Raw genomic sequence first — 20,135 nt, 5'->3', positions numbered from 1 at the left:
CGTTAGAATCAGAATATTGCAGCATCATATCATTTTCAAATCATTTGATTTAACCATCTCAGTATCACTGGTCTTAGTTTTATCATGTTCTTTAAGATTGTGGGTTAGTGAAATTTAATCACTTTTACTGGTTTAACGCTTTAACAAAAATATTCCACAATGGAACCTTTTTCAAAGATCATTGTCTCCCAAGAGAAGTAAAAAGAGCACTGAAGTTAATCCCGTTCATCAATATATAACAAGTAATGGCAGCTTCACAAGAAAGGGGTAATTGAAAAAGTGTCTGAGTGATGCCTCGCGCCGTCTTCATGAAATATGCGACACAAGGCCTTTATATGAAATACTGCAAGCTACATACGCAATGGAAAGCAGGCACCAACTGGCAAATCGTGCATGCATGAATGCCCTCAAGACGATATTGCAGGAATTGTCGATATTGGGGTTCCTCAAGTTCTGCTTACAGATTCAATGTCTGTATCTTCAGGATCATAACGCGAAACTCTCTAGCGTTATGTCGGCTGAGTGGTAGAAATTATTACCTGTCGGCGAGGAAGTAATATCGCGTGAGCCGACTGGACATAAACTGCAGATATCTCTATGAAAATCATGGCTGCTTTTTAATTGCAACATTATTTCTGATATAATCTTCTCGTGTGACATATTTCTAATTACAGATATTACACGATGTCCCTCGAGAAGGTGAAAGGTTTAGTGTAATTTGATTCTTAAAAGATGTTTCAAATAATAATCGCAAAACTGCATTTGCAGACGCTTGTGGATATCTTTGTTACAATTAGCCCCCCTTGTTATTATAATAAAAGCGACTGAACACATTCGATAACTTTGACAAATGTCAATTTACGATTCCGACTATACCATTAACATGTTTCTAATTTACTATGAATCTCTATCAAATAAATATGATATCAGGCGTTCGCGAATCCAATGTTAACCTTCTAAGGCTGTTCTTATGGGGACGGCGGCTGCGTGGCCCGTTGTTCTGTGATGGTACCCTGTATACAAATGTGACCATATGGAAGGACAGGTTGTATTCCTGGCAATGGAAGATATATCGAGTGAGTGAGTATGGTTTTACACGGCTTTTAGCAATATTCATGGTAATAGCCACGGAAATGGGCTTCACACGTTTTGCCCTTGTGCGGAATCGAACCCGGGTCTTCGGCTTGACGAGCGAACGCTTTAACCACTTGGCTACCCCATCGCCCAGAAGATATAGAGAGAAACATTAACAGATATACTTTAACCGCAAACGAAACATCACCCCAAGTAACATTGCATGAAAAGTTGTCATTTAAATATCTGGATAATTTTTGTCAAAGTTTCTAAAATTTAACATTACCTTTTCCGGAAAAATTAAATTTGATGATAAAAAAACAAAGCAGATGACAATAAAGAACTTGATAAAACTAACACCAAACGCATCACGGCAACGGCCATGGTAAACCGATGGACGTGAGTTCGGTGCAAATTGAAATGCATATGCGTTCTCCCATTTCTTGCCCTATAACAATCCACCCAGGTCGGGTAACATTCATTCGTTATTGAATTGCTACCACATGCCATGATTGACAAGAAATCAGCGACACCAATCCCTTGGACGATTGCAAGCTGGACAAACCGCCTGGCAAGTAGCCAATGCATTTCACGTCCACGTAAGGACCATATACAGGCTCCAGCAACGGTACCAGACCACCAACACTACAGATGACCAACCACGTAGTGGAAGACCAAGGGTCACCACCCGACGTCAGGATCGTCAGATTGTGAGACAGCATCTTCAAGATCTCTTTGTTACTGCTACGGAAACTGCTCTACAGACCATTGGGACACACCATCGACACATTAGTGAGGACACCGTGCGTCGACGATTGACGAGCAGACACCTCTACTGTCACAGGCCACACCTAGGACCCATTCTGACACCACGTCACCGCCTGGACCGTCTTCAGTGGGCAACACAGCAACAACATTGCCGCCACCAGCAGTGGAGAAGAGTCCTCTTCTCAGACGAGAGCCGTTACTGTATCTCAGCAGCACACGGCAGAGATAAAGTCTGGCGACGCCGCGGGGAACGTTATGCGTTATTGAGAGACTCGTGGGGTGGTCCGAGCATCATGGTGTGAGGTGGATTTGGTCTTGCACAGAGGGACTCCAGAACATCGGTTCAGGGTGTGGCAATGGTGTCACAGCAGCTCGGTACATTGATCAAGTCTTGAGACCACACGCCATACCTCATTTGGCACGTCGCCACAACCACGAGTTTCAGCATGATAACGCCCGTGCCCACACTGCGAGAGCAACAAGAGACTTCCTCCAGCAGAATGGCATCAGGACCATGCAGTGGTCTGTCATCAGTCCCGATTTTCATCCCATAGAGCACCTGTGGGACGAGTTTCAAAGGCGGCTAAATGAGTCCGACCAAGGCCGGCAGCTGCAGCTGAACTGGATCAGGTGTTCCTCAAAGTGTGGGCTCAAGTGCCTATGGCCTTCATCAACCGCCTCATCCATTCCATGTATCGACGTTGCACGGCAGTCATCAGTGCACATGGGGGACACACGAGATACTGACTTGTGATGCCATTTTCTCAGAGACTAGTGTTGTGTTTCACTTTAAGAACATTTGACGCTTTAATTTCAACCTTGATGATCAGTTTTGCCAAGTTTCATCTTTTTAATATGTCTCAAAGTATGTTTACAGTGTTTGGACAAATAAGGTTTCTCATATCCATTCTCATCTATCCATGGTGACGTTTCTTTTGTGGTTCAGTTTATATATAGGTATATGATATTGTACTTCATTCACAGGAACCGTATTGTTGACAATAATGTATTAAATTTGCTTAGATGAACTTTTAATATTCGAGGATTTGAGATGAAATGGTTCAGAAAGTTTTAAATCATTATGAAAACCCGCAATCTGGTGGAGGCTAGTCGTTGCAGGTTTCAAATTCATGGATTGATGAGGATATCATATGTTTGATGTTTGATATGTACCATGTAGCGGTTAAAGCGTTTTCTCGTCAAGACCAAGGCCAAGGATCCATTCCCCACATAGGAAAAATGGGTCAAGCCCACTTCTCGCGTCCCCCGCCGTGATTTTGATGGAATGTTGGAATAGTGCGGCGTACAACCTCACTTTCTCAATCTGTTCGCAGAACTGTCATCATATATGGTCTATATTATTTCTCAAGAATCAGAAGCTAAAATTGGCCGATACGGCATAATAGATTATCCCACTCACCTATCCACCAACTCACTGACTCAGCTACTTCTGATGGAATAGGGGCGGTCGGGTAGCCTAGTGGTTAAGGCGTTCGCTCGTCACGCCGAAGACCCGGGTTCGATTTCCGACATGGGTACAATGTGTGAAGCCCATTTCTGGTGTCCCCTGCCCTGATATTGCTGGAATATTGCTAAAAGCGGCGTAAAACCAAACTCACTCACTCTGATGGAATAGTAATCCTCATTCAGCCCCTGCTTACACAAGCATTTCTACACACACATTACTTAAATTTGTCTGAGTTGATTGGTTACTCACTTATGGCATTTTTCATGTGATTCAAACCTTCCTTGTCGTCCGATTTTGTTTTTATCGAAATAACAGAACCGTGTTTGTATAGTATTACAGAAATGTTCATGAGCTAATTCCGGCCATAATTCCCAGGACGAAATTACCCTCTCACTACTATCTGATTCATCTGGTTGACCTACATAACCTGCTGTGCAAACATTACCCTACTTGATCATGACCACCTCTACCAACGATGAAGAAAACATTGATATGAATTTTCTTCCTTGTAATAACATGTTCAAAGAAAATAGGGCGCACGGCCGCTACAGCCGGGTAATGCGCACTGCAGAGTCTTGTCCCTTGTGCTTGCCAGAACATGTGGTCGTGGGTTCGAATCTCTCTGATTATTTGTATACGTTTGTCAGCACCATTCTCGTGCTCGCGGTTTTCAGGAAAGATGTAACGTCTTAGACCTTCATCACTTCGAATTTTCCTCCAATATCCCCTCCCCATCCCACACCTGACACGTATCGATTTAACTAAAATACTGTTCAAATCGTCGTTACACCAAACCAAGCTCACTCACTCACTCACTCGAGGTATATTAGGGTGGCACAGTATTAGTGTTATGTGTAACTGGCAGTCAGGGTATTTTTCTCAAACATATGAGGGGCGGCGAAGGTGCTGAGTTGAAAGAGCATTCGCTCGTCACACCGAAGATTCGGGTTTGTTTCTCCGCATTGATAACCTGCACTAAATTCATTCTCTGTGGATCAGTGATGACACCAGGTGTTCGCGAAAAAGGGAAGCATGTCCTACCCTACCTGTAGCACCCATCACAATTACAATTTGCAAGCGACTGCTGCCTGACGACTCACAGCAGTATCGCACACGAGGGCGACCTTGAAACAATCGAGTCTTGACCAGAGAAAAAGTTATGGATCCGATCTGAAGAATAAGCTAGGAACTAGGTTTCTAAGCCCAAGGCACATCATTCTTATGAAACCACACTACAGCTTTCAACTACAATGTATTTGCTACGATATTCCCTCAGTTCCAGAATTTGGTGCCAACGTATCACAACCTTTGAGGTGCAATGGAGCATGTCCTTTCTAAGATTTCAAAGAAAGTCATGCGACTCTTCCTCAAATGTTCTTTCATCAGGGTTCCAGCATTCAAGGCCTTAGGAAAACATTAAAAATGTTTTATTGTACGAGACATTTAGACGTTTACCATTTTGGTGAAACCAACGAGCACGGGTATAGTATGACAAACCTAGTACAGCGAATTACGGCGCCTTAGAAAACTGATGATATAGTTGGAATCGTACAATGTATCCATTTCCATTTGTGCGTAATGTCGGTGTACCATCGCGATACACGGCGCTGCTCTAGCAACAAAAACCTTGTTGTACCACAAAGCGCACGTAATGCTATGACTGACGTATCTGAGACTACGTAGTGCTACGAGTGACGTATCTTAGGCTACGTAGGGCTACGACTGACGTATCTTAGAATACGTTGTGCAACGACTGACGTGTCTTAGAATACGTAGGGCTACGACCGCTTTGTGGAACCAGGCTTGAGGTAAATTTTGGCCTGCGACATGACCATGGAACTACCGCGAAACAGTAATGATATAAAGAGGTAAGTAGTTTTGAGAAGGGGTGTATATGGTTATACAAAGAGCAGCATTACAACGAGGTACTGTAAATGAGAACACTATATGTCATGAATAATTTATCTTGCAAATATTTGAGCAAGGAAATGATTATTTATATTTTTCTGATTTTTTGTGAAGCAATCAGACAGAATAGTATAGAGTTTTTTTTGCGCGACAGCTGTATGCATATACATGTATAACATCCAGGCAGATGGAGATGGAGGTTGGGGCTACACATATCTGTGAGAAACATTCGGTGGGGGAGGGGGATGTTATTAAATGTTGGATCATCTTGCAATAATATAAAATAAATCCAATGCGGCTTGGTTCAAATTTAAATTCGTGTTATATTATTGATGAACCGCTGGTCAGTTCTCCTCACAGCTGAAAACGTTTATAGATGAGGAAGAGAACTTCTTTATTAAGAGGAACACAACGTTTCGGAGTATATACTTACTCCATCATCAGGTCCGCACGTGTATCACTTCTATATGCCTTTTAATACTTACCGTTTATAGCTGTTTGACGAATGACCAAACAATCAACATGTTCTACCGTCATGCACTGTGCTTACATCTTTCAGCATCAAACATCAAGAACTCCAAAACTTTATTGAAATTAATCTAATGGCTTTCATTCAAGTTTTCTGAATACGAACCGCCAACGCAAAGGAACAACCAGTCGAACAACCAGTCGAAACATATTCCATCGGGGGTAAAAGACAAAACAACGGTTTATACGATAGAACATTCTTCAACTTTTGTAGGAACGTCAAAGTGGGCTGTCAACTAACTTACATATTTCAATCAATACCCATGTTTTCATATAATTTATTGTCCAAAGCAGCAGTAACACTAAATCGAAAATAGTGTAAGTCAATAATCTTCGAAATACGACACCGAAGGCAAAACATTTAAACCAAACAAAAATGAAACTTTCAATTAATAAGTTCGTTTCGCAGAGAACATCCAGTTTTCTACGTAAATGCTGTCTTGGGTTCGCTGTTTATTTTCCTCCACGTTGCCAACACCCAGTGTTTATGGTTAACTGCTTCCTTGGAGCGTAACATTGGCACCTAGTCATAGAGGTAATAAAGAAATTTTATGAGAACTAATTATCTCCTGCTGAATGGCAGCTGTCTTAAGCAACTGTGTAAACTTGCAGTGGTTCATCCACGAGAGCTTACGCTTTTTGACTGTCAGTTCTATAATCGTATTCAAATGTTAATATGGACACTGAGATAATGTTACTGTTACTAAACCCGAAGGACAACAACATATGGAAATGAGTGCTTAATAAGTAATCTCATTTCCAATCGAGGTTGAAAATGCCCTCATGAAAATTTCGAATACTGTTTTACTCTTCTTATGACATCTACACACAATCAGATATTTTAAGAATCTCACCATTAAAAGGTGAATGGTGTACCTTTGTCCATGGTATCAGTGATATGTTCAATCTCAACGTCATTCCGTATCCACCGCAGTACCGGTGTTTATAAATTAATTTCCGTTACCAATGTATTCTCACAAAGTTTCATTATAATGAAAGCTGCAGAACTGGATATGGAAACTCAGAGACAACTCCTGAGAAATGACCTGCCAATCAAAAAATTCAGACAATCGTTCCTTAAGCAACTGTATCAGCGGTTGCGTTGTATCGAACCTGTAACGTTGTAACAAACAACCACTTACTTTTTTAAGAAGATTGTGTGAGTAGCTGGTGCTACCGGCGGGGCAGGACATGCTTATATTCCTCTTTTCGCGAATAACTAATGTCATCACTGATTTCCAGTGATCCATTTATAGAATAACCCACGAGGTACGAGTGATTACGGAAAGTATTTCAGGGACTCAAACATTAATTTCAGGAGTGACATATTTTCCGTAATCACTCGTACCGAGTGGGTTATTCTATGTATTACACATATTCACATTAAAGACATATTTCAAGAAAAAAACAATCAACTGTCGCCGATCAAGAATCAGCTGTTTTGTATCAATCCGCGTCTGAAAAAACACTGTCCACTCACTCGAAGCGCATTACTCAATCAACGTTTTGCTACGCGTAAAAAGAAAAGTTCTGTTAACAAAACACAAAAGATCACATTATTTCAGTTATATTTCTGTCTGAGTAACACAGTGAACACTATCTAGTATTGATAAAAGAAGACAATTTTCAAAAAAAGGTTCAACAGGCTTTTTAATCAAGGCTTGTTTTGACAAGACCTCTTATTGACAAGACAACAGCCGTCGTGCATCACCGTGGACTTGAATTTCACATTGAGAAGAGGAAACACGGAAAACCTGTCAATTTTTTCATGTGTCATTCGATAAAAATGCCAAAATCTGTATCAAAAACATAGAAGGAATTACAGAAGTCATGTTTGATTAAGAAAAGTTACGAAAAGTAGGTAAACTTTGAAAAATACGATTGCTGTCAGTGCCGGAAAGAATGACCCGACTTGACCCAGATTTGAGACAGCTGAAAGTTTGCAAGTTTATTCCGGACAACAAGTTCTATAGTTTACTCAGAGTCTGAATCAACGAGTATTCTTCTCTTTGGGGCCGGCAGATGACTGTCGACAGTGGAGTGACCCGAGTCGTTGGAAGAAATGGTGAAATGAAAAGCCCCTCCATATATGAGCCCCGAAAACAGGGTGTGCACCGTGTGGGGGGAATGGACATCGTGTGTGATTTGTGACAAGTGTGACTGATGGGACACTAGTGCATCTGGGATTCTGGGAGGATTTGACAAACACGCTTGTGGAGCGGACATAGAAGATGACAGGATTTTGTTGATATTTTGATGTTGTGACTCCTTAATTGTCGAATAACTGTTGATGGACTGGACGTTCTTGTGACCAGAAACTTGCATAATCTGATGCGATGGCCATGACACCATTGTCGGATAAAGTTTGGATCATTCGTTTTCTAGCGCTGTAGTTCGTCAACCTTTTGTCTGAGGACAGTCCAGCCCTGGATGCCATGGTCTTCATGAGAGACCCTAATTTGTTTCTACCAACAGGTCGGCGTTTAAACCAGGTGTTTTCAGATTTTACCCCGAACTGTGTGGATGCAACATAAAATGGACTCTCATCATCGCTAAAGTCTCTCGGGCGAACATCCCGATACAACCTGTAAACTGCCACCGGACAACATTCGTCCCCAGGTTAATCCCACGCTTTGGGTGCCAAGTCACGGGATGGATTAACTTGCCGTGTTTTTGACTGACATTACAAATAATGTAAAATTTCCTTATTATCGGAATCAGTTTTGAGTGTGACGTCGCCCACCTGCATGTTTGTGGGGCGTGGTCGACTTCAGCCCAAAGTAGACTGTTCCAGCAAAATGTGTTTAACACAGCATCTGGAGACTGAGTGCCAAGCTGTCCGCATTCACAGAGTTATTCCAGTTCCATATCAGACACAGGATCAGCTCGCAAAGTGCATAGATTCCGCCAGCAGAAGTTTGTAATCGTGTCGCTTGAGGTAACGGTCAATGCTAGCCTTGATCCCCTTCAGAGTAGAAGGTTCGTATTCCGAACCATCTGATTTGCGTGACGAAACTAAAATTTTACAAAGATTAAAGTTAAGTTCACTGGGACTAAAAAGTCGTCAACAGCAAGTCCTCTAGCACAGACGCCAGCAACCCCGGACTTGGTGCTGTTGACTTTTGCGCACTAGAAACAGTCTCTGGCAAAACTGGCAATCTAAATCTTGGAACTTCCATCTGGCCATATGCAGTTTTGACAACAAATACATTAAATATGTTCAGAGGTTGAATTATGCGAATAACTCTTCCTGTCAGAACTCCGTCCACTTTAACGAGGTCATTTACTTTGACAGGTGTCAAATGGTCAGCCATGTTTGTTTACAAACAACGCAGACGTAGATTTGTTGTTTTTTGTAATTACGCTTATTGTAAACTAAAACTCATGCGAAATAAATGCTTTATTCATGATAATGTGAAATCATGTTTTTGATATGAAACTATGTTCTAGTCTTATAAATCTCGAATAAGTGAGATTGTAGCACGTAAAACATGTGAATGAATGCCCTGGAATTGTGAATGAACTCATTGAGAGAAAAATAGTCCCGTCGTCCAATGAAAACTGACATTTGTTTAACTGACCAATCAGCTTCGAGAATCACTAATTGCACACTGCAAATATCAAAAAGTTATGACACTGCATATTTGAGGTAATAATCAAGTTTTACCTGTATTTTGCCTTTTACGCAAAATGGAATCTGCTTCGGTGAATAAACGAAACTGGTTATTCTCTGGCGTTGACTTTATATATCTAATAGTTCTCCTTAGCCACATTTGCACTGTAATAATGCTGTAACAAAAAACCTACCATATTGCGGTGTTTATATTGTTTCAACCCTTTGCCTCTGCTCAATTTCAAATGCATGTGCGTTTTGATGCACGATGCTTGGCATATTCACATGAACATCCCTTCATTAAAGCTGCCCGACTCAGTTAAACATAGATAGAAACAAAACCACGCAAATCACGCCATTCTGTACTTCATCATATAAAATATTAACACTGTGCATTTGTAGCCAGCATGTTTCATTTGATTTCTCTTTGATACACGCAAGCATTAAACTGAATGTGTGATGTGCCTCGTCAATGTCATAGTAGGTTTCACAGAGCACGATGCAATAAACCTTTCAAACATCTAACACCGTTAACGCATTACCATTCATATATGGATTTCAGTTTCAATCAGAAACCAATCAGATTCTATCAAGATATTTGAAAGAAAATCCTTCCCAATATTCTTTTTATTTATGAGGATGTATTAACGTAATCATGAACGCCAAGCTATGTTTAAATTACAAACTGACATTAAGACATTGCTCTCCTGTTGCTTTTGAGAAGGGAAGACATGGAAGTGTTTCGGCCATTCAAGTTAATACTTGATAGAATAGCCCAGGAGTATCACGACGGGGGCACCGAAATTTTATTACTTTCATTGTAGTCATTTTGGTGAACGGACCCAGGCAACGAGCACAAGCTGGAACCAAAAGGAAAGCTGACCAGTTTTTGCAACCGTCAAAGAGCGTATGAGTGTCACAACAGGTAATTGCTTCAAATTATTTGTTATTGAAGTTTATTGATTTAAACTTTCCTAGAACAATAGTTGAAATCTGAGAATTATGTTTCCATAGAAGAAGAAAATTGATAAAAGGATTCTGTCACCAAAGAGGGTACTAAATGGTGAAGATCATTAAAATGAGAAGCACCTGTTTGACAATCATACAAAACGTTACGGTAATTGCATTTGATTCGTTGCTCAGCACACTGCGATCATGTGGTTTATGAACTGAGGTGATCAATCCGGATGAAGGAAGTGATGCAGGTCGGAATGTTTAACGCTTTGGTTAAACTGTTACAGTCAATATGTAAAATCAGCCCATGTGCATAATGTGGCAATTTACAAACAATATACAGTTACTTTCGTTTTCGTTTAATCATGTCATTTCCAGTCACAGGATGACGAAATTTAACATAAAAATGTTTGGAATTCGTTGTCATAATAAAATAAATGGTTGAGTCAGTTTGTAAACTGACTGAATATTTAGGCGTTTTGTATATTGCCTGATTAACTCTTTTACTCAGTTTACACACTGACTGTAACATTATAAACATCCTGGTAAAACTCATGACTTGCAGATCTAGACATATAAAGAGAGACATCTGTAATTATGCAGAATCACTCAGTCCATGTCAAAGAGTCATACATCATTGATGTTGAGAACTATATTCCGATATTTGAATAATTACATCTGAACCGAAATGACAGGTCGCTTCCGTTGTTTGAACCAGGACATAGACATGACAGGATATACCAGCAATGATTCATCATCACGTAGATGTACAATTAACCCATAATCTCGACAAAGTGTTTTATTAGAATGAGATTATCACTCTGATAAGACTCATGGTAGAGAGTCTTATATGTGTCTGTGCATGTGTGAGTTGGATTTAAAGCTGCTTTAACCATTACTTCAGTTGTGGCAAGGTGTTGCAGTTTAATACTAAAATATAGGTTTGTAGGAAGATACGCAGGTCAAGATGTGTCCCGCTTAGCTGAATCCTGTGATTCTTCTTATTTCAACTCCCTTGTGAAACCCTTGACTTCGGATCCTGACACGCAAAGGGACGCAATTCTATATAGCAAATAACGGCGCCTTACATTACTTGGCAACCGCGTTGTGAATTTACGTTGAATCTTTTCCTCCATTCTAATTTTCAGAGGAAGGGACAACAGGTAGCCCAGGCGTCCCTCAGGCACTCCAGGAAGTTATGATCGTGGGATTGAATCTCAGATTCGCCTCGTTATGCCTCTTTGTTTGCCAGCTCCAATATCCGTGCTATTGAGATTCACAACGGTGGTTAACATCGAAGACCTGCTTCATTTCGGGATCATGCTACACGCTGTGATGAAATATTGTTCAAAGCGGCGTTAAACCAAACTCACCCAATCTCATTTTCAGGAACACATGCATGTACGTGTATATACAAGTATGATCACAATGAACCTTTATATCTGAGCTGTTCTAAAAGGACAAACATTCTATTAAACATATGTGTAACAAAGATTCATGTCACTAACGGACTGCTTGTGTACATGTAGAACTGGAGAGGCTATTCCCATGAGTCATAAAACCTAAAAATATATCGTTATTCAGATTATGGTGTTTAGCAACAGACTTATCATTAATCTTAGTTAGGGCAAAGAAAGATGGCACCGTAGTGGCACATTGTCGTATGCTCGTATCGCCATGATAGGAAGGCTATTATATGAAAACTGTTCGCAGAAAATGGCTCTGTAAATTAATTGTACCGACGTTTAACAAATGACTGGTAACTGGTGGCAAAGTTCGTAATATGAATATACAGGTTTAGTTTGCGTCAACGTGTAAACTTTTGACGTATATCTCCTACTCCGGGGATTCAGGATAGACTAATTAACCAATGCTGTTTGTCAGTGGCGAGTAAATGAATCGGATGGATTCGGATGACGTGGTTGATAACGTGGTTGATAACGTGTCATCGTACCGCCAATGGCATGCATGAGTGTTCATGATATCAATCACAGGAGTGTCTTGACTCGATTATTAACAGTCCGCCGCCATGTAGCTTCCATATTGGTAAGTGCAGCGTCACACAACGACAAACGAACCTTTTCATATCCACCTTTGGCAGGGATGCGTTTATACAAGGACATACAGGCTATACAGTCTTGCTTCAACTGATAAAGCAAAAGCAATTGGCACTGCAACACTTAACATATAGATGAAAGTATATTTCTGCATGATACTTTAGAATCCTATATTCTGACTGATCCGTGTTATTGGATTTGCGAGAGGCCATTATTTCCTTGATGTCTGCTTCGCCGCAAAGAAAAGATTTAGATGAAAATATTTGTCTCAATCCGATTGAAAGACAACACTGACTAAACAGACATTGTGGCAGCTATTTCGGAAAGAGACATTATAGACAATGACTAGCAGTGATTTCAGTGGCATCGAGAGAGTTTGACATTTGACTCGAATCTATCCTTAATGAGATGTCATGTTAACCGCATCACGATGCTTTGAGCTATGTGTATACTAAGACGCCATAAAGGTGTTGTTCTTAAGATCTAAACATTGTAATGGTATCCTTATATTCCGTAGGGAGAGACGTTTGCATAATATTTACAGACCATCGGTGCTATAGGATTGGTTTGCCAAAGTAATGATTTTATAAATCATTCCCCTCCTGTATTTACAATTAATAATTACAGGTTTCAAATGTGACTAGTACGCACACATTCTCAAGTATCAACTCTACTTTCGACACCTGTCATGTCGATCACTTTTGCAGTTCCTGAATTTAAAGTGTACACTGGCATTGGCATAGACATACCAGCTATAGACTCCCGATTGGTGTTACCGTTGTCAAAGAGGATGTATCAAGAACAAATATCCTCTAAATGTAAACGAAGATCAAATGAAATAAGGCCTTCCTGAATGAATTTGTACTGACAGTCGATAGAACAAACATCACGATGTAAAGTGGCAATTCATGCCCACATTGGGTTTATTCAGATTAATGCTCAGATAAATAGTCTGGATCTGACAAAACATTTTAGCAAAAAACATTTGATATGGCGGGAGTTTAAATTTATATAAATGGGTTGTGATGAATTGCCATTAATTGGAAACATCAGCACGTGCCGCCTGTTGAGAAGAAATAATGAGTTTCTTATTCATGCATTTCTATCAACTTACTTCTTACATCTCGTTCTCCTAAAATTCTTCGATTACTTGGCAGAGGAGCTGAGCAAGGAAACGTAGAAATTACGTTATTTAACAAAAGAGGCGTTCCACTTATTATTCTTGGCACACGACAAAACATGATCAAGATAATTATTCAATCAACACGATTTATCAATACTGGATATTGCAAGTGATGTCTTTGTGGAATCATTTTTTATTATTCCCGATGTCTCGGTTTGATTCGTCCAAAATTCATTTACGAAAAATAATAAACCCTTAACTTGCTGCATATTGGGTCGATCCTGTATATATTGTCTAGTTTTTAGAATACCATGGAAGGAGTTTTATTTAAATTTTTGCATACCGATCTACTTCAACGTGTACGTAGTCTGACAAAAAAAAACAATGCCCTGGAAAGACAGAAATGAGGGAATGTTGTTTTGTGACGCACGCAGCATGGACTGTATATACTAGAAATAGACGTATCTGCACCAGCATGATCCACGATCCACACACATTCAACTAGATCAAGCATTGTAACCACCCTGTACTCGTACAAGGGTTTGAAACTGCTGTAAGCTGATCCAGAAAGGTTTTTGCAACGACTTATGGCTATGGATGAAACCTGTGTTCACCACTTCTCGCCCTATGCCAAACAACAATCTGCAATTTGCTGAAATATGTCCATTTTCCAAAGGTTATTATACAGAATTGTCACAGATAAACAATTTGCTTAACTGACTCAAGTTTTTGTGGATATAACTCTATAATATTATTTAATTATTATAGTTAAAGTTTACCATAACGCAATTCCTTCTATATGAGTCTCAGAACTTATCAATCAATCATTGATAGTGGGCTCTTACAACAAGTATGTGATGCTGGGATCATATTCAGCCCTGGCTTGTGGGGACAAAAACACAGGAGGTATTATGTCACAGTGAAGTCTCAAGGTTTATAGGGCGGTCGGGTAGCCTAGTGGTTAAAGCGTTCGCTCGTCACGCTTGAAGACCGGGGTTCGATTCCCGACATGGGTACAATGTGTGAAGCCCATTTCTGGTGTCCCCCGCCGTGATATTGCTGGAATATTGCTAAAAGCGGCGTAACACAATACTCACTCACTCAAGGTTTATAATCCTCTATTCTTTCTAGCAATGCATATACTATATACGTCTCTGAATCTGGGAACCTTTTTCAAATTTCTATTAAACATGTCAATATCTCGACTGTTCACTCAAAATGGAAATAAACCTCTGTCAAAGCATTTTGCAAAGTAAGGTAACCATTACGCTATAGGTCCAAACATTGACCTTGTCCATTCTAAATTATTGATTCGCCCTGCGTTGTAACGCTTTCGTAAAATAATTCCACAAACACAGCTTTCTTGACAACATGTGTTTGAATAAATATATGGTTATGCAGTCTACTTGTCATTGGAAATAACAACCAACGTTATTGTTGAACACATGTTTTCGGGATGAAGTCACACATACCAATACTTACGAGCAGGCTGTGAACAAAGTGTATGCAATGATAGAAAATACAGACAGCATGTCTATGTGACAAGTCCGGCCAGAGGTAAAAAAACATGTTGACTCCGATGATAGATAATTATGTTAATGACGTCAAACGGGAACTCACTTTCATCTATCTAGCGTTCTGGCTCAGCATTTTTCGTCTATGAATAAATATCTGTGCATTAAGGGTGCCACTGGCTCTGCTAACAGATTTCGGTAAACCGACACTGAATATTTCCATTTACGATCATGCATTCATTATGCATGCAAGACTTGTATCGATTCTTGTTCATTATACTTATATATTATCATAAATAGAGTTAAAGATGAGTAAAATAAAGACTTAATTTCTTACAATGTGTTCCCCACATTTATACCTCCAAGCAGTACTGTCTAACGCCACCACTCAGTTGATGTATCACAATGTGTCTGTGAATGTCATATTTATGCCTTATCATGAAATTAAAAGCCATCAGTCTTGACTTTTCAAATAGTATAAGACATAACATGCTGACTATGGGGTATCAATTGTTCGTCATGCTGGCGTTTTGAAATCAGAATCCATTATCCTTTAAAATGTAAAAAGGGAATTTCAAAGAATTTCAGAAATATGTACAAATATGTTCAGAGATATCATTTCCCCGACAGCTAGTGTCATTAATGAAGTGGCATGCGTGTAGTATTTGAAGTTGAAGCTAACGTATGCTGTGATTATGATAGAAGCGTTACGTTGATGTTGAAATGTATACATCATTATTATCAAGAATAACAATCTTCATTCGCGAATTTCGCGTAGTTGAGGGGGTGGGGGGCTAGTTTGATAGTCTGCAAAACATAATAGCGCCTATAAACTGTAACCCACCGTCGAAAGAAACCATCAGTTTTCAACATACGATCATGACAAACTAAATATAAGTCGGTAACTAAATATAAATACGGTCATTCCAGGATTTATTTCCCAGCTGACCATCCATCAAGGTGCCACTTCAACACTGAAGTCGCTGTCATGCGGTCTACTTGATACACAAATTTGCTATACCCTCGACAGGCATGATTCTGACATCTTTTCACAATGCGAGGGCGTTATTTTCACAAGGATCTAGCCATTCCAAGAGTGAAACGTTTACGCTGGTACCAGACAGCCTTTGGCCCCCTGCCATCGTGCATCAGTAGCACGTCACCGAGTTTGGTTTTAATCCATGCCTCAGGAAAGGAAAATATAAACTTTTGCATTTTGGAACTTTTCACCGCCTGATGCCAACAACCTCTTTTCCAAAGACAGCGCTAGTATAAGCACTATCATAATAATGTATTTTTGTTGTTTTTAAGTTTTGACAGAAAAGCTTTTTTTAACTCCCTTGGTTATTGTGTAGCTTTTCTTTTGATATAAAAAGAAGGATTTACAGAAAATACACAACATAATACTGCGATAGGGGAGATACACTGGTTTCGAGCGTACTATAACATCACACAGTGAGTATGTCGATGTTTGTATTCATTATATTGTTGAATCGAATCATGTGGTCCATAAACACATCAACACCAACTAGCTAGCCACTGACCACTTCAGTATTGGTAAATCCCTGTCTAAATGCGGTTTTGTTTAGTCATTACACAGCACACACAGATCCGCTTAGGGTAATTGCCACAAACGATCTAATTACTTGTAAATTAGGGCAGCGGGCTGGAGAGGAAAACGGCATTGGCAGGAACAGTGGTTACTGTCTTGAAGTGTACCTGGATGCATGAATACGGGTTATAAGAGTGTATGGGGAGGTAAAAGTGTTTTCCGCCGCGTTCAACGACGTGCACGTGTGTGTGTGTGTGTGTGTGTGTGTGTGTGTGTGTGTGTTGTTGTTGTTGTTGTGTTGTTGTTGTTGTTGTTGTTGCTTGTACTAGTCCGGACTAACGCCGATTTTATAGTGTTAGCCAACTGAGATACCATGCCACAGTTTAACATGAATACCCAAATCAGTATACTGATTCCCAACCGACCAGTCCTTGTCTATATGCCGATCGCGAGGCAGGGTAATAACAAGTACCATCTTATAACGTCTTTTGGTATTATGCGGCCGGGGATTGAACCCCCGATCTTCCGCTTCCCGGGCGGACGCTCTACAACTAGATCACAGAGACGGTTTCAAAGTAGAAAGAACGACAAGCTTACAGAAATGTGAATTTAGTTTTAGTGTTTCCATTTTAAAATTTGCCTCAGGAAAATAGCGTGTGTGTGTGGCTGCTGTTACAAGTCCGGACTACTGCCGACTTTATAGTGCTAGCCCACTGAGATACCATGCCGCACTTTGACATGATTTATTTAATAACAAGCGCCAGTCAGCTTAACAACAAGTACCATTTTTTAACGTCTTTTAGTATGACGAGGCCGGGGATCGACCTCCCGACCTTCCGCTCTCCGGGCGGATTCTCTATCTTAAAGTGTATGACAACGTATTTAGATGAATATCATTATTTCAAAACAACACACACGTTCGATCAAGCCAATGTTGAGGTTAAGGGGGATTGACTTATCATTAAATTAGATATGCTTATCCACTATGAACCTCTCTTCACGCAGAAGTATCGTATCAGAGCCATCAGGTTTTTAAGATACTTGGGAGGCTTGATAATTAACATTAAATTTCACAGTAACTGAAAAATCATTGACGTATAGTGACTGAGTATGGTTTTACGCCGCTTCTAGCAATATTCCAGCAATATCACGGCGGGGGACACCAGAAATGGGCTTCACACATTGTACCCATGTCGGGATTCGAACCCGGGTCTTCGGCGTGACGAGCGAACGCTTTAACCACTAGGCTACCCGACCGCCCCATTGACGTATAGTACTAATCAAACGCCAACCTTAAATTCTGTCATGATGATACCGATAAACTTTTCGAGAGGGTAGGGAGAGTTGTTCTCGTACGAAATACACGAACGAGTGTTGTGTGTACCTCAGACCCCACACGTTTTATCGATACTTGAGTTATTCTCATTATTTCTGTGTTAATGTTATTAATAAAATGTCCATCTAGCGCGCTATTACATTTACCAATCGAATGTTCGTGGCGCTAAATTGTTTTATTACCCGACAATGGATCGGTGTACAGTTGTATTCTCAACTGCTACTCGCAATACCATCTCATCCTACCGGGTATCCATTTACTGCTGGATGAACAGAGGCATATTATGAAGTCGCTTGCTTTGAAACACACATGTAACCTGCAAAAGCCAAGCTGTATTGCTTATGGTCGGTCACCCACGTGCATGCACTCTCCACAACTGATGTATAACCTGTGCGATGAGTGGAGGACCAGATATAGATATTTTAAACATTGCAGAACATACGTCAGTCTGATATTATGTCTTTCTTGGAATAAAATTATTGCTTATTCGTCCATGTTTCCGAATGTGAGTATCTTGGAACACACTACATGCATGAGAACAAACGACATTGCCATACACAATGGAGATAAATCAGAATGCATCCATACAGTTTTGATTCGTTCTATGTAAAAGTAGGATTGTTTCTTACCATGAGCAAAAGTGTTGAATTTACAGAAGTACTCCCCGAGTACCCATCCCTCGGTAACGTCATCGACGAGAGAGACCCACGTGCACGACACCGTCACCATCAGGTCAGCAATTGCCAAGTTGACAATGTAGAAGTTCGTCGTAGTCCTCATGCGTTTGTGACGATACACAATCACGACAATCAAAAAGTTGCCTAGCAGTGAAAACGCAATTATGATTGTATAAAACACACATTTTAGCCCTATCTCCCAGGGCGGGACATAACGCCTTTCCCCGGGGTAGAGCTGCTGTGACAGGTCGAAGTCGTAATATGGAGGCTCCGTGATGCTGTCACTGGCGTTGACCATGATGTAAAACTGGTCTGAACCCAATATTAATACAGTCCAGGCGCCGGTCACACTTTCATTCACTTCGTTAGACTATGCAGGACTAACAAGTCGAGACTGACGAGCCAGCGGCTACCAACTGTGTGTGATCACTGTACAGAAAATATTGATCACAAGTCCTCCCACGAGCATTCCCGCTGAACACACTTTGTAAACTTTTTTATCGGCGTCTTTTGTATCCAAACCACGCCTTTCCTCTCTGGGGCTATTGTACATGACAGCCCCGTTGACTGTCGAGCAGCGAATCTGAAGATGCCTAGATCACCTGCAAGTGCGGGGCTTTTCTATCACAGAGTACGATGAGGGAGTCTACACGTTGGAAGTTTATCGCCCGGTATTGGAACATGTAGACAAGCATCCCAGACATTGAAGCCAGTCATTGGTCCAGAAGGCGATTGACGGAACTTGTAGATATATGTCCTGTGGTGTTTGCTCAAGGCAACAGAGGGATTAGCATTTTTATCTTAGTGGATGTTAACACATGGTATCCCGTGTCAAGAAATGAGCTGAAAACTCATGATACCAGGCGTCTCAGCATTAACATCTTAATTAGTCTCAAAATGCATCGCTTGGCGTGCGGAGATGCTGTACCCATCGGCTTCTCTGATATTGGATATAAGGATGCTATTAGCCTGGAGCTATTGAAAGATCTAAGCTATGGCAGACTTATGATAAATGAGAAAGGCCAGTGTTAATGAACTTTGACGATCGGATGTAGACAACACCACGTCTGTATATCACACTTGGATACTACTCTTAAACTACCCTGGCTTCATATGGTGACAATATATAAATGCATCATACGCTTAAACTAGCTTGTAACCTATGTCATATTCTGGGTTTCGTGACTGAGTAGGGTTTTACGCCATTCACAGTAATATTCTTGTTATATAACACGAAAAATGGGTTTCACACGTTTTACCCATGTGGGAAATCGATTCCAACACTTTAACCACTAGGCTACCTCACCGCGGTCAACTAACTTAAGCTTGGGTTTGCCGGTAACGTTGTGCACATGCACTGTAACAATAACAAAACTAATGGTCCAAGAGGATTGTGGATGATCCTGAAGAATTAATGCTGTCAAGGTACTCCATAATCAAATGAGATCGTCAGTCTCACCCACTTTATCTGTAGACTGAAGCCCTACCATCATAAACGAGTTTGTTTTCAGAATATATGCCACAGTTAGAACTTATTCATTTTGAAAATATCCGTAACACGAT

The 20,135-nt window shown here is 40.5% G+C and overlaps 1 protein-coding gene across 1 annotated transcript in view; it reads right to left on the bottom strand.

Annotated features, from left to right (window-relative positions):
* The window catches only part of LOC139469315 (substance-P receptor-like), a 55,122-nt gene extending 36,090 nt beyond the window's left edge, over positions 1-19,032 (bottom strand). Inside the window, exon 1 of the mRNA XM_071251453.1 lies at positions 18,525-19,032. Within this exon, the coding sequence (XP_071107554.1) occupies positions 18,525-18,870 (346 nt within the window). The 5' untranslated portion in view covers positions 18,871-19,032. The remainder of the gene's footprint in view (positions 1-18,524) is intronic.
* Between the last annotated feature and the right edge of the window lie 1,103 nt (positions 19,033-20,135).

The sequence above is a fragment of the Haliotis cracherodii genome, unplaced genomic scaffold (assembly GCF_022045235.1).
Source record: "Haliotis cracherodii isolate W230 unplaced genomic scaffold, xgHalCrac1.p SCAF_2, whole genome shotgun sequence".
NCBI classification, from domain to species: Eukaryota; Metazoa; Mollusca; class Gastropoda; order Lepetellida; family Haliotidae; genus Haliotis; species Haliotis cracherodii.
The sequence above is the reverse complement of the archived record's forward strand: the minus strand, read 5'-3'. Positions and strand labels throughout refer to the sequence as shown.